Genomic DNA, 14267 nt, shown 5'->3' on the forward strand with positions numbered 1-14267 from the left:
GGACTATGTCTGAATCTGAAGACACTCATAACTCAGTGGTGACAGTTTATGAAGGATAGCCCATATTCTTGCATGTGTCATGTCACTTCCTTTAGGTGAGTCCTATATTACCATAATAAGGATGCTGATGTCAAGACTGAAGTAGAAGCACAAATTGTGGAAGGGTTCAGGACTGCAACAGCAGGTGGTGATGCTGGTGAGGACTGAGGGGCTGCAGTACTGAAAAAGCAGGATATCTGCAACTCAGGTGTGAGATGCATTGGCAGAGTTATATGAGGTTTTAAAGCTGGAACAGCATGGAGTATTGAAAGTTACATAGAACACTGTGGCCACCACTTACTGGAAATTAGGTAAATACCAGGTGGGATATTTGTATAGCCAAATATTGTGGACAAAGTACAGCTCTAATCAGTGGGATCAGTCCTTCATTAACACTAAATTGCAAGATGACACACCTGCTCCCCACATATAAACAACTTTTCTCTCATAACTGCTAGATCATTTGCAGTGGACCTGAAATTCCTGCGGTTAGTACTAATGTAAAAGGCATTGCAATGAGAAGTTCAGCTCATGGCACTAAAAGGCTGAACTGGAAACCACCGAATACAAGATTCCTTCCCTACAAGGAAGGAACTTTTGATCAATATTTGACCTCCCCTATCATAAGACAATTTACATCAGGCTCTAGAGAATCATTTTGTAAGCAAGATCTTTGCATAATCCCACCAAAACTCACCGGAACTGCATCCGACAGCGCAACCACCAAAGCAGCAAATGGAACTTTAAGCAGCGAAATGTTTCCAAGAGAGGCTATGACCCCCAACAAAGACACTAGAGGGCAGCAAACTCAGCACAAGAACCCACAGAACAACAGTAAAAGGTTTCTGAATCACATATCCAAGGAGGAAAGCACCAGTGCAGTAAGTCAAATCTTTACTGTGTTCTAGTCATAAGTTTTACTGGGAAATACATTATGGTTTCTGCTACCCAGGGTTAAAAGATAGCTTATGTCACTACGCAGAGCTTCTTAATAGATTGTGTAAACCAAAGGAAATTGCTCTGAACTGACTCGGGTCTTAATTTGAGAACAGCCTGGCCTTTATGACAGAGGGACTTTTTGTATAAAAGCAATTTGGCAGCTAAGCGGCTGGAGCACATGGCAGTCGAATGATTTGCTAGAGGCCTTTACACAGCATCTATGCACAGATTTAAACACAGGATTCTTGGGTCTCAAGCTTTGCTGCAACTCCTTGAGCTGGTAAGACACTACATTTCTCTTCTTTCCACTGAAGTTCTAATAGACATTAAAGGTACGTCCATGGAGGAACACAGCTGGTAAGGATCTTTGCAACTGCCTTTTCTAATTAGTTTTCAGTAGTACTGACTGTTAATACAGCATGACTGATAACTGAACATGCATCCAACTCCGACAGATCACCACTGAAGAGAATGAAAAGTTAATATTGAGTGCATACCCTCCTTCCCTGCTCCTCCGTGCGGTAGGCATGTCTGTACAAACAGGAAAAGACAGCCCCTGTAGGCATCAGGTCACTAGTAGTCTCATTCCAGCCATGGGTATGACAGAGTCGAGAAGCATCTCCCTGGCACTTGCGATAAAGGACTGGATCCAATCTGCAGAAGAAAAAAAGGAAGCAAACATTACCACAGCACCTTTCACACCCCAACACCTACCAAATGCCTTATATATTTTTAGATAACAGAAACGCTTATGAAGTGGACAGATCCACTATTAACTGAACACATCAAAGCACGAGAACTCTGTAACCAACCAAAGCAGCAGGCTGGTAGACTGTATAACACAATCTGGAATCAAGTCCTTATTCTTGCAACAAATGCTCTGGCATCACTGGTGTCTTCAGGTAGTCCAGATCTTGATTTTATATCTTCTCCCAAAAGTGACCACCTCCAGCAGCACAGTCTCCCATAACATGTAAGGGGATTGCTCTAGTACTGACTCAGAAGGAAGAGTCACTGAATGAATCACCCACATCACTTCCTGAAGCACCTCTGTTTTCCTTTAAGATCTCCTATCCCAATGCTGACCAGGCCTGGCAACGCTTAGTGCACAAAATTGGAGAAAATCAGCTCCCTGAGGTAGCACGACAGCGGGCCAGGCGATAAAGTGAAGCTGAGTACACACTAGATTTGCCTAAAGAGCACCTCCAATGCCAGTACCGTTATTTCCATTTTGAAATAAGTCTGTTTTACAGGAGGCAGCTTTAGTTCCAGTTAACCACAGTCAGTTCAGATTTGGGGTGACAGGGCGAAGTGAAGCCTCAGTGTCCCCGCTCTGCACACATGGAATCTGCTCTTGGGAGGAAATGTTTAATTATATTACACCAAAATGAGGGGTTGGTACTGTGAGCCTTCTGGAATGGAAATGTAGTGGGAGAGAAGTATAGTGGTGAGGTTTATAAATAGCCTCAGGCCTTCATGGCATTTTCAGAAGGGTAGGGAGGAGGAGGAGATTTGTAGACAAAACAGTTCTGCAAACACTTGCTTTTGAGAAACAATAAGAAAAATAAAATCATGCAAGATTTCCATTCTGCCTGCACTACTAGGGAATTACACTGCAGCTTCGTTAGCCAACTCAAGGGAATGGTGGTTATAAACATGAAAGGCTGGGCACCATCTGTCCACTTAGAATTTGAGTTAGAATGATCTTTGTTCAAACAGCATGAGGGTTAAATAAGCATTAGTCGACAGAACGAAAAATTCTGTAGATTAATCAAGTGGTTTGCTTCAAACAAGAGTGGAAGTGTGGCTTGCGGGAAGTGTGGCTCAGGCAATAAATGCAGCCAAAGGAGGCAGGGCAAGGAGGGAAATGAAACCTTTGTGTCCATCACTGGAGATACTCTGGCCAAATAAAAAGGCAGTGATGCTCTAAAGGGAATTCCACCTAGTCCGTACTGGCCAGAAAGACAGGGCTTACAAGGATTTTGGGAGTGAAAAAAGGCAGGACTGGAAGCATTCCACGTTCCATGAAAGAATAGGAAACCTCTTACAGAAATAGTGAATCCTCCCTATACTAAATACCAATATTTTTAAACGAATACCCACCCATCACTACTAAAGATCATTCCCATTCACTGGGCAAGTAATCTTTATCTGAAATGCAGGCAATGAACTGCTTAAAACCGTGCACATGCCTTCCCTCCTCTCAAGTCTCAGAGCTCTAAATAAAGACACACAGGCTGAAAAGTTCAATCTCTAGCTCTGTATCAACACCAGGAATAGGTGGGTGGCCCCACAGCAGATTTGGCTGCCAAGGCACTGGACAGAGAGATGAGGCGCCAAGACTCCAGGGCATAAACATGCTGGCATAAAGTATCTCCAGTTGAGAAACAGAAAGCAGTGCTGGTGTACAGGGGTTGCTTATCTGGCACAGCTGATGTGCTAACACAGAGAAAAATTAAACCCTCTGTTTTACAGTACTCACTTCCAGTCACGAGAAATAAAGTACTGGAGCTCCAGGAGCCTGTGTTCACAGTCCTCTACCATCTTCTCAGTGTACAAGTGCTCCATAAGGCATGACAGAATCCTGGGAACAGAAGGGAAACAGGAGAGAAGAAAATGAGAAAGGAGAGAGGCCATGCTGTGTGTCCCCCACATATACCACTCACTGTACTGATTCAAACTCTGTATGCAGCAGATCTGCCTTTCCATAGAAAAATTTTGGCTGGCAAGAGGGGAAAGTCACATCACAGAGCGTTTTTAAAAAAATATAAAATAAAATAAAAACCCAACATTCTACCTAAAAAAGGAATAAATCAAAATAGTTACACTCCCATGTGTGCTGTGTTAAATTCCACTGTGTATATGAACAAGACAAATGTGTTCACAGTTAAATCAGGCAAAAGCATATTTTAATATATAAATAAAAAACAGGCTCAGAAGAGGGTACAAATAGGACAGTTGTCTCTGCAATATAGTTTTCCTTCTCCTATCTTTCAAAAAACCTTTTGATACTTTTTTTCCTGCATTTCTCATTAGAAAAATGACATTCTGAAGGTGCGTGTAACAGAAGATAGCACACCAAATGATTCAAGTTCAACCTACAACTAATAAAGCTAGACAACCCTTGTTAACACCACGCTAGTCCTATAACAAAAAATTTCAGCACGATCTACAGCAAGAGCTGCTTGCAGATTGGATCCCACTTCCAGCTGTTATATAAATTGCTGGTACATGCTCTGGATTGCTTGGGAGTCTTCATTTTTAGACTGGTTAATATCTATTTTGGTTACTCAAGTGAACTTTATTGTTGCTACTGGGCATGTGTAAAGTACAGTGTGACTTATGAAAAATCCACTTACATTGGATCTCCAGATCGTATGTGTTTGCAAGCCGTCTGTATTACTGATTCACAAGCCTCATTCAAAGCTCTGTCAATGCGGTAATCTGCACCAGGGTCAGTCTCTTGAATCAGAGTTTGAAGCTGGAAGAGAGGAATTGGAGACAGGAAAACAGCTTAGCCAGCATGAGAGATCAGTGTCAGAGTGCTCCTATCTTCTAACTGGCAATTCCACAACACTAACTGCCTTGTAATAAACACCACACCTATTTGACAGTTGCTCTTTTTAGCAACTGACAGTGCAGAATGCTTTAGAGAAGGAAGGTTTTTCACTCACTCCCATTACAGTTACATACTGTACCCTTTCCCAAGAAAAAGCCCAAATCTGTGCATCTGAGTAAATGACCTTTAACTGAAACACTTCTCAAAATCAAGTTTCTAACTGGATAGCTACTGAAGCCTCTGTATAGATTCTCAAGTGAACCAAGGACAGTAAATAGGAAAATATCTTACTCCATGGTTCCATGAATTGGGATTTCTCCAGTGCTATTCTGCTTATTGTTTGGAAACAATGAACCGAATAGATGGTGATGGGGAGGTACACGCATACATTGTATAAATATTTGACTCAAAGCTCTGTTTATAGAGCAGTAATTTCCCATCTCACTTTCAGGGCTTTTAGAGTAAAGATTTGGATTTTGGCATTTACAAGAGGCCACCCACTAATTGCTGGATGATGGGTAGGGCCCTACCAAATTCATGGTTCACGCTGGTCAATTTCAAAGCCACAGGGTCTTAAAATTGGTTGATTTCAGAGGTTTAGTGTTGTAACCATGGGAATCCTGATCCAAAAGGTGATTGTGTGAGGTCCCAGAACTGTTGCAGAGGGGCTACAGGATTGCTATACCTACTTCTGTGCTGCCTTCAGAGCCTAGCTTGGAGCTCAGGCAAGAGCTGAGGGAAGCAAAAGCCCCAAGCACAGGTCCCTGAGCCTGGGCTGGAGGTGCGTGGGGTGGCAGCCCCCAGCCCAGGGTCCAAAGCCTAGACAAGAGAGGGGGGGGGGGAATCCTTGAGTCTGGCAGGAGCTGCGGTAGCTGGAGCTGCACGGGCTGGCAGCCCTCAGCCCAGATCCCTGAACCTGGGCAGGAGGTGGAAGCCCCAAGCCCCGGCAGGAGCCATGGGTGAGGGAGCGAATGAGCAGAAGCCCGGAGCCCTGGCAGGAGCTGCAGGCAGTGGCAGCAGCCCCCAGCTCAGGTGTCCCAAGCCTGGGCAGGAGCCGGAGGGGTGGAAGTCCGGATCCCAGCTCTGAGGCTGCTGCAGCACAGAAGTGAGGGTGGTATATGTGAAGGTGGGTCTGATCTTCCTCCGATAACAGCTGTGCAGGGGAAGCACAAGTCCTGTCCGTCCCCAGCCTGGCTGATTTCAGGGAGATCAGGTTTCATGGTCCGTGACATGTTTTTCACTGCCATGAAATTGGTAGGGCCCTAGTGATGGAACTTAAAACTCTCCCGTTGTGGTATATAAGCCAAGAGCCAAAGTATATATTTGGGCTTCTAGTCTTAGATACATAGGTTAGAAAGCATTTGTCCACCTGTTTAGTCTGTTGAAGGATTAAACTGAATTAACTTATCTAATTTTTGGTGAATTTAAACTCGAATAGGCAGATAGATAGATTAAATACATGTCGAAATGGTTGCACTTGAAATCTATCTATTGAATGACAGTGGGAGAAAGATAAATTCTGAACTTCTGACCAGACTAGTCTGGCCACAAGATGGGGACGAAACATGGTCTAGTGGCTAAGGCACAGTCCTGAGACAGGAGCTATGGACTCTGTCATCAACTCTACAACACAGCTCCTCTCTAGAGGGCCCTCTGTTGGGCTACTGCATAGGAGAGTGAGTTTAAGATGTATTTACTGAGGTAGAGCCCTGTAACCTGACCACAACAGGACCTGACAAGCATTTGGTTCCAGTCAGGTGGGAACACAAGCTGACCCTCTTCGGGTCGGGTTTCTTCCTTCGGTCCCTGGGATCGAAAGCGTGCCAAGGAGTCACAGTGCCTTTTGCTCCATGGCATCCATGCAGTGCAACAGGGGGCAGCTGGCAGGAATGGGACACATGCAGCTGCTGCTGCACAAATGATGCTGACTGAGGTCTGTGAGGAAAAGGCTGGAAAATGACATGACTTTCTGGTTTGGGTCAAGCTTAAAAATTAGGCCTGAGCAGACCTCTATACTGAAGAGCATAAAGGAAATTTGGGCAAACACCTCATTTCTTGCATCTATTGGGAAGCAATTTTGTATACATCACTTGGATGCCCCTAGACCTTTTGCTCCATTTCACTTCTCACTGAAATGCCAGCAACTGGATGGCCAGGAGGAAGGCAGATATTTACAGTATTTTCACCCTTCAGGCAAGCTGAATTTTCTCCTGAGAAACCATTTAAATTGAAAACTGGAATTCTCACTCATAAGGCAACTGTGCTTTGGCTCCTAATCACCTAAATCAATACGTGTCTCCAGCCCATTTAAAGTTTCTGTGGCTGTTTAGATCCCTACAGCAGTTGGATTAAGAGTATTAAGATTTTCACCTTAGCATCTTTAGGTGCTTTTACAGAGGCATCAAAGCATTGACATCATGGGGCAACTAGAGAACATACACCAAAAGAACCAATGAAAATAAAAAGTTGGTACTATATATCCAACAGGAAGTTCAAAATCATGAAAGGAGGCCATATACTACGCTATCTTCAGGGAACACACAAGATTTCCAATAACTTGTTCTTGGCGGGAAGTTAATTATCCTGATTGCAGCTTTTAAGGAGGTAGGCAACTCAAAAAATAAAAATACCCTGCCTGGCAGTCACAATAAGCCATATTAAATACAAAGTCTCTCTGGATAAGCTAACTCACTTCAAATTTCCTTGGATTTTGTCAAAGATGATACTAAAAATACTACCCATTACCACCCAGTCTGGCAAGGATCAGATGATAAAGCCCACTGCCATATGAACTGCACATCCCATTCATTAACACACCACTATGGGGACACAGAGAAATGCTTTAAATTGCTGAACAGTAGCTCCTCCAAACGATCAGGGTGTGGCATTCATACCAGAGTCCTCTCTATTCTTCAGCCTCAGAAAGCATCAACCTGACATTGGGTCACGAAGGAGATATTAGAGCAGTGGGTTTCAACCTGCAGACCCCTTTGGAAATCTTAGACAACCTGCAGATCCCCAGGGATTCTTGGATCACAGATTAAAAACCACTGTACTAGCGGAATTCCCATGCCCTTCTGCCTCTCCCCCCTCTGCAATGACATGGCATATGTAAGGCATTAAGAAGGCTTCAGGCCAGTTATCTATACAAGATTCCAGGATTGTTACTCTGAAGTCCAGGATATTTGTTGAGTCAGTGTGAAGGGATGACATGCTTATGGGGTTAATAAGAGAAGAGGGGACCAAAGAAAAAAGTTAGGCCAGAAAAGGTGAGGAAAGTAAGAGAAATCATGTGTCAACAACAGCTCCTGTTCTGCCTGTACTGACTCCAGAGTGATGCTGTACGGGTCACATACTCATCCATTTGACCACAGTCCCTTTCCAGGACATAGCTAGCTGTTAAGAAGGCATATACATACACATATCTCTTGAGATCTACAACCTCCACTCTAATGAAGAAGAAACTTTTAGATATCTTCCCCACTCTAGCTGTGTGTCTGTTCCTTTCTGCCCTCAGGAGCTTTGTTTGTAGCTCTGAAGCACGGATTGTGGGAGGGGGCTTTGGCTGGGGGTGCAAGCTCTGGAGTGGGGCCAAAAATGAAGCATTCACAGTGCACGAGGGGGGCTCTGGGCTGGGGCGGGGAGGAGGGCTCCGGCTGGGGGTGCAGGCTCTGGAGTGGGGCTGGGGAGGAGGAGTTTGGGTGTAGGAGAGTGCTCTGGGCTGGGACCGAGGGGTTCCGAGTGCAGGAGGGGGATCACGGCTGGGGCAAGGGAACAGTTGGGTGGGCAGAATTGCAGGCTCCAGGCAGTGCTTACCTCAAGTGGCTCCTGGAAGCAGCGGCATGACCCCCCCCACCCCCGGCTCCTACGCGGAGGTGTGGCCAGCCAGCTCCGCTGCACACTGCCCTGTCCGTAGGCACCATCCCTGCAGCTGTGGGGGCAGCATGCAGAGCAGAGTCCCCTGGCTGCCTCTACTTGTTGGAGCCGGAGGGAGGACATGCCGCTGCTTCTGGGAGCTGTGCGGAGAGCCGGAACGGGGCAAGCCCCAGACCCTGCTCCCCAGCGGGAGCTTGAGGCCTGGATTAAAATCTCTGGCAGGCCAGATGTGGCCCATGGGCCATAGTCTGCCCATGCCTGTTTTACAGAGACACAACACAAGAGTAGCTAGCAGTTCCCTCCATAAGGAGGTGGGGTCTGGAGCCCTGTGAAACAGTGACAGAGGTACTGCCCTCCCAAAACCAGCATCTGTCCTTGATGTAGCACTGATGATAGTAATCTGAGAAGGTGGAACCAAAACTCCATAGCCCTGTGGATTTCAGGTAAGGGCACACTGCTGCCATATGCCAGTAAAGCTTCTATCCTCCTGGTTGGATGAATTTACAAAATTAGAAAAAATAAATAAATAAAATAGAATTCTGCCAAGCTTAACAACAAGCAATCATCCTCAGAGTATACTCAGATACTTTTGAAGAGGTACAGGTGGTGACTGACACTGAAATGTCAAACCCACTTTTATCATCAGAAATTTGGGGTGAGGTCCAATTGCCACAAAGAGGAAGTGATATATGATATATAGGTAGATTATCTGTATCTGCAAATGCAAGACCCTCCTGGCTGATGCAACGGCCACAGAGATCAAGATCTTCAGTGAGAGATTGTTCAGAACACAAGAATGCTTGGGCTCAGGAGGCCCTTCCATAAATTTGATCAGTAACAGTTTAAAGCACTAGGATCCAACAATGCACACACAGGAAAGCAAAAGTTTATAAGACCTTTAAAAACTGTTTCGGAGGCTGGACAAATGCTATGGTTCCTTTTGCAAGGGCATGAAACAGTGGCAGAAACAGTGACCTAAGTCATAACCAGGGATAGCCTTAACATCAGACTAGAATCGAAGAATGAACAGAACCAGATGAAAACCAGGACCCAGACCTTGCTAACTTTAAGCCATCCCTTTAAACCACATCTGTCTGGTAGCATGACACCACCTAGTGGAAGATTTTCAAGACAAACAGGACTGTCTTTATCTCCTCAAACAAGGAAGAGACAAGACATCCTTCCTGTGGCAGGGTCACTCCCCTTATGCAAGAGCCCATCAGCTGGGTGTGCCTGCACCTCCATCGCTCTGCACTGCATTGTTTACGGCGACTCCTGCTGGCAGTTAAACTTCTCAGGTGGGTTTTCAGTGACACAGCCCTCCGGCCAAGTCACAAACAGTTCGTATCTGCACAAACAAAACAGACCCCTTCCAGGGTAATTCAACAGGGCTTGCCACAGTGCCCCCAATAAAGTCTCTGTCCATAGCCCTATCTCTGGGCTCAGCCCTCAACCAGTCCAGCAGGGCTTATAGCACCACCCTAATTCAAACAGTTTCTCAGCCCTTTCTGGGCTCTCTCTCAAACTGTCCCTGCTCTGGTTTGAAGCAGTGCCCCCAGGGCTTCCTTCCTGGAGCCTTCGCCTATTGCCCCAGATGAGTCACTCATTACAGTTCAATCCCCTTCCGGGATGGTATCAAGAGTCCCACAAATGCTGACCTCCCTCTCAGGGTCTTCAGCTCCTTCCTGGGCTACTTCTCTTCTCAGGGCTTAAGCCACTTCCCTAGTAGCTGGTTGGTTGGGGGGCGAGGGAGGGAACGCAGGCCTGCCCCCTAATCTGGGTCCCAACCCAGTGACCGTATAAGCAGCAGCTACCTGCTTGTCCCTTTAATTGCTGTGTTTCCCTTGGCTACTTCCCCGTGGCCCCACTACTTTCACCCTTATCTCAGGGCTGAAGTCTGAGTCCCTGCAGCCAGCCAGGGAACACCTCTCTTACTCCCCTGGTTCCAGACAGCAACTGAATCTGCTCACTCCAGCAGCTCCTGTTATATGAGCCTGCTGGACTCTGATTGGCTGCTCCCTGCAGCCTCTTCTGATTTGCTGCTTGCCCAGAGCTGCTCTAGGCAACCTGGAGGACTCACCTCTTCCGCTCTTTCCTGAGGTGGGGAATGGTAAGGCCATGAGGTCTCCAGCAGGGGGCCTCAGGGCCTGGTACACCCCCTTCACGCTTCCACAGAAACTTGTTAGCAGTGCTGTCAAATGAAGAAACTCAAGGTATAAGTAAACACCCGGCTGTTCCGCTGGGACAATAAATATTGACTCTGAGGTAAGTAGGTGGATGAACTTTGGAAGGGCTGGCTCTGCTGGGACCAGACCAAAGTGACTAAGGTTACCTTGACTATTCTGTTGATTATTCCTCAGCATTCTCAGGATGAGAATGAAATGAGATGGCCATTGGAGCCCTTTTCCCCAGTGTGAACGAAGGTGGCCTGATATACATGGTGGGTCTCTGTTACAAAGCAGAACATCTGCTTCAGTGCAGGTAAACTAGTCAATGTATAGATGACCACAGCCTGACAAATATTAGTCAAGACACTGCACGTTTGATCGAACGCAAGACAATCCAGATTTTTTCTAATCAAATCATCAACTGAAGAGTTTAATCCCTGCAAGGTGCATAGCAGACTGATTATCTCCTGACACAGCAGGGTGACTAACCCCTGTCTATGTAGGTAATACATCGGCACAGATTTTCAGACAATATGGTCATAGTTGCCCTCTGGTCTGTGGGAGAAAATGTTTGAGAGGGAGCCTAAAGGCTTTCAGCTCTAGCAAGTTTATAAACCCTCTACTCTCAATGTCCCTAAGGATCACCAATTAAGAGATCCTAGCATTCTCTGCAACTCAGGACATTCACCAGAGACAACACATCAACAAAAGGCCAAGCTGGCACTGCATAAAGCACCTAGAGCTATCAGTGCAGCATTGAAGTTAATGGAGTTGCAGAGAACAATATCCCTGAAGAAAATCCGGAGGCCATCAATGCATCCCAAAGAGTAAACTCAACCATCTAGACATCCAAACTGAGGGGCCAAAAAACCCAGCCTCACAGGCATCAACAGCTCAGCATATGATTCTGCACTAACAGGAGTAGGGTGCTCCTTTGCTGACTGCTGTCAGTAAAGAACTGAAAGGCAAGGTTCTAGAGGGCTATACTGACTTCCACATATTGCAGTTAACAGTTTAGCTGCTCACCCAGACTGCCACGTCACACCAGAAGTAAAATCCCTACACCATTTTATCAACTGTCAATTCCCTTCACAGTGTCAGTCTTCCAGGATCAACTCACACAAACAAGCTGCATAGTCATTAAAACAGAAATTAAGTACAAACTTGAAATTAAGCAGAACTAATAAGTTTGAAAACAGACATTAATGAATTAGTGAGTTCAATTTATAGAGTCAGTCAGGTCAAATCTGGGCCAAACTTATGTTTAGAAAACAGTTTTTATAAAACTTAAAGACAAAAGAAAAATTGCTATTTTTTCCTCATCTTTTGGAGAAAAGTTAATATTCCCTGAAATGCTTGCAATTCAAACTTTGCAGCACTATAGCATATCAGAACTTGAAAACGATTAGTCTATTTTCATTGTTCAAACTGGGAGAAATAAAAGAGTAAAACAGCATAGTGAAAAGTAAAATTGCAAAGAACTTTTATATTTCTGGCAAACAGCAAAGGGGAATATCCTTGTATAAATGGAAGTTTCCCTACATTGTGTTGTAGGGAAGAGCCAGATGATTTTAAAGAACTACAGTATCTGGAGATCAAGTATGCAGTTGGAATTTTTAAAGAGAAGTTAAAGAAACGGAACATCACAACTGGATTTTTAAAGCAAAATTATTCAACTGCTGCTGGATACTAAGTCTAGATTCATGCTACCAGGATGTATAGCTACCACCAGCTAGACTGCATCCATTAGAATCCTCAGAGCAACGTAAGAAACTGGAGTGAGAGCAGTTCTTCTACTGAGCACACAACATGGAATTGAAGTGACATAAGCCTCTCCTTACCGCCTGCTGGCAGTTGAGTCCAACGTTTCCCTTCTCCCCACGTACAACTTTCATCAGGCAATGCAAAGTACGCCCTTTCCGATGCAGTCCTGAGCAGTGGTGTTCAATCTCCCCTCGGCAGCTCAGAATGATTTCCGGGCTCAGCGAGAAGTCTTCCATTAGCATGCGCCGGTAATCCAACATTTCACCCTGGCACTCACTGCTCACTTGCCGACCTAGGCCAAGCGAAGGTAGATGTGATTTAGTGTTAATGCTTAGTGGTGTCTTTCTGCAGTGCGAGGAAGCATATAGTAATTGAACACTTCACACACTGAAGGAGTAGAGACAATATCAGCATTCTGTATAGTACTGAGGCAATATAGATAATTACTGACCACCCCCCGATCAACCAGTGAACAAACACTAACAGTCACTGTTAATACTTCAAATCAATAGTAATATGACTGCTGGGAATAGGAAGTTCTTTACATAGAATATTCTATTATATTCTGAAAACATTTACAGGAACATTCCAGTTTGAGCCTGTACTGTTCAAGAGCAGCTTTTGTACCATAACCAGAAGCCCTCAACGGATTTCTAGCCTTGAACTACGAGGTTATCATCTATTCTCAGCACATTCAAGTGATCAGTTTCACTGCAGAGATGGAAGCCACTTGCAGTAAATTAAGGGCCTTTTACATAACTGGAAAAGATTATTCTGGCCAAATGATGGGTTAACATGCCAGTTAGGGGGAGAAAGGTTTCATGGGAGACAGCAGACTCTCATACTCAGAGGGCATGAAGTTCAGGCACATTACAGAAATGACATGCTGGATTTCTAGCAAGTGGACAATAGTTGTACAGAAATTCAGCTTTGAAAAGTTTAAGATATGCTAATTAGAAATCTTCCTGGAATTCCCTTATGCAGTTTGACTCCAAAAATTGAAACTGGAAATCTCTCAACTCCAACTTTTGCCAGTTCCCAAGTCATGCTTAGATTATATGGCTGGGTGTGTGAAGCAATGTTCCTTCCGAGCTAGAATGTGTGCACCTCTGGCCTAGGTATTGCGTAACATCTTCCATCAGCAAAGAGGAAATTAAACACACCACAGCAGCTGCTGCAGGGTTGAGGAATTCAGGGAAGCAACCAGTCCACACCTGTCCTATAAAGAAAACGCTACATAGGCAGTAAGTAGTACAATTTTTACACAATCCAAACGTAATTACTCATTCAAGGCCATAAACGCGAAGACTTTGAGAAAGGTTGCCACGGCACTTTGACCCTCATTGCACCAGAGGCATTACAGCATGCGGTCCTACTGCAGAGTGGTACAAATGCCTCCAAGACACAAGTTAAGAATGTGTAACATTGTGTGCCACTTGTACACAGTTCTATAGCAGCTTTGTCAAGTTTATGTAACATGGCCCTGCTTTTTGAGACCCTCTGATAGGCCCATATGTTCTGCAATGCCTGTGGGACAGTTCTGGGTTCCAGGGCAGCCTCAGCACTAATTATCTTTGCTCTCTACATTTAAAGAAGATCATTAATTAGCATTGTGTATCATTAGGATGCAGTATGCTCTGCTGATGTATACATACATGTGTATAGTAAGAAAATTAATTTACTTAAACAACTTAGTTGAGGAAGAAGGGCTACTTACAACAGACAAAAGAGTAAGTGAATAGCTTTGGCTTTCATGTTGTGAGCTGATCATAAATTAAGGTAGCGGTTTATATCATATACTAAGTAATTTAAATTTCATGTTTACTATATAAACAAAGAGGAAAACCACTTAGATTAGCTGTGGAGCGAAGGATTTAGTACAGCTGCTTCAGGTTTCAGTTCCACAGCAACAATTTAAGTAG

At 44.8% G+C, this 14267-nt stretch overlaps 1 protein-coding gene across 1 annotated transcript in view; it reads right to left on the reverse strand.

Annotated features, from left to right (window-relative positions):
* GLG1 (golgi glycoprotein 1) overlaps nt 1-14267 on the reverse strand; it is a 191291-nt gene that overhangs the window by 41907 nt on the left and 135117 nt on the right. The window contains exons 8-11 of the mRNA XM_050922334.1: nt 12423-12637; nt 4338-4459; nt 3461-3562; nt 1476-1632 (exon numbers count right to left, since the gene is read on the reverse strand). Of these exons, the coding sequence (XP_050778291.1) occupies nt 1476-1632; nt 3461-3562; nt 4338-4459; nt 12423-12637 (596 nt within the window). The remainder of the gene's footprint in view (nt 1-1475; nt 1633-3460; nt 3563-4337; nt 4460-12422; nt 12638-14267) is intronic.

Source organism: Gopherus flavomarginatus, chromosome 14, assembly GCF_025201925.1.
Source record: "Gopherus flavomarginatus isolate rGopFla2 chromosome 14, rGopFla2.mat.asm, whole genome shotgun sequence".
Lineage (NCBI taxonomy): Eukaryota > Metazoa > Chordata > Testudines > Testudinidae > Gopherus > Gopherus flavomarginatus.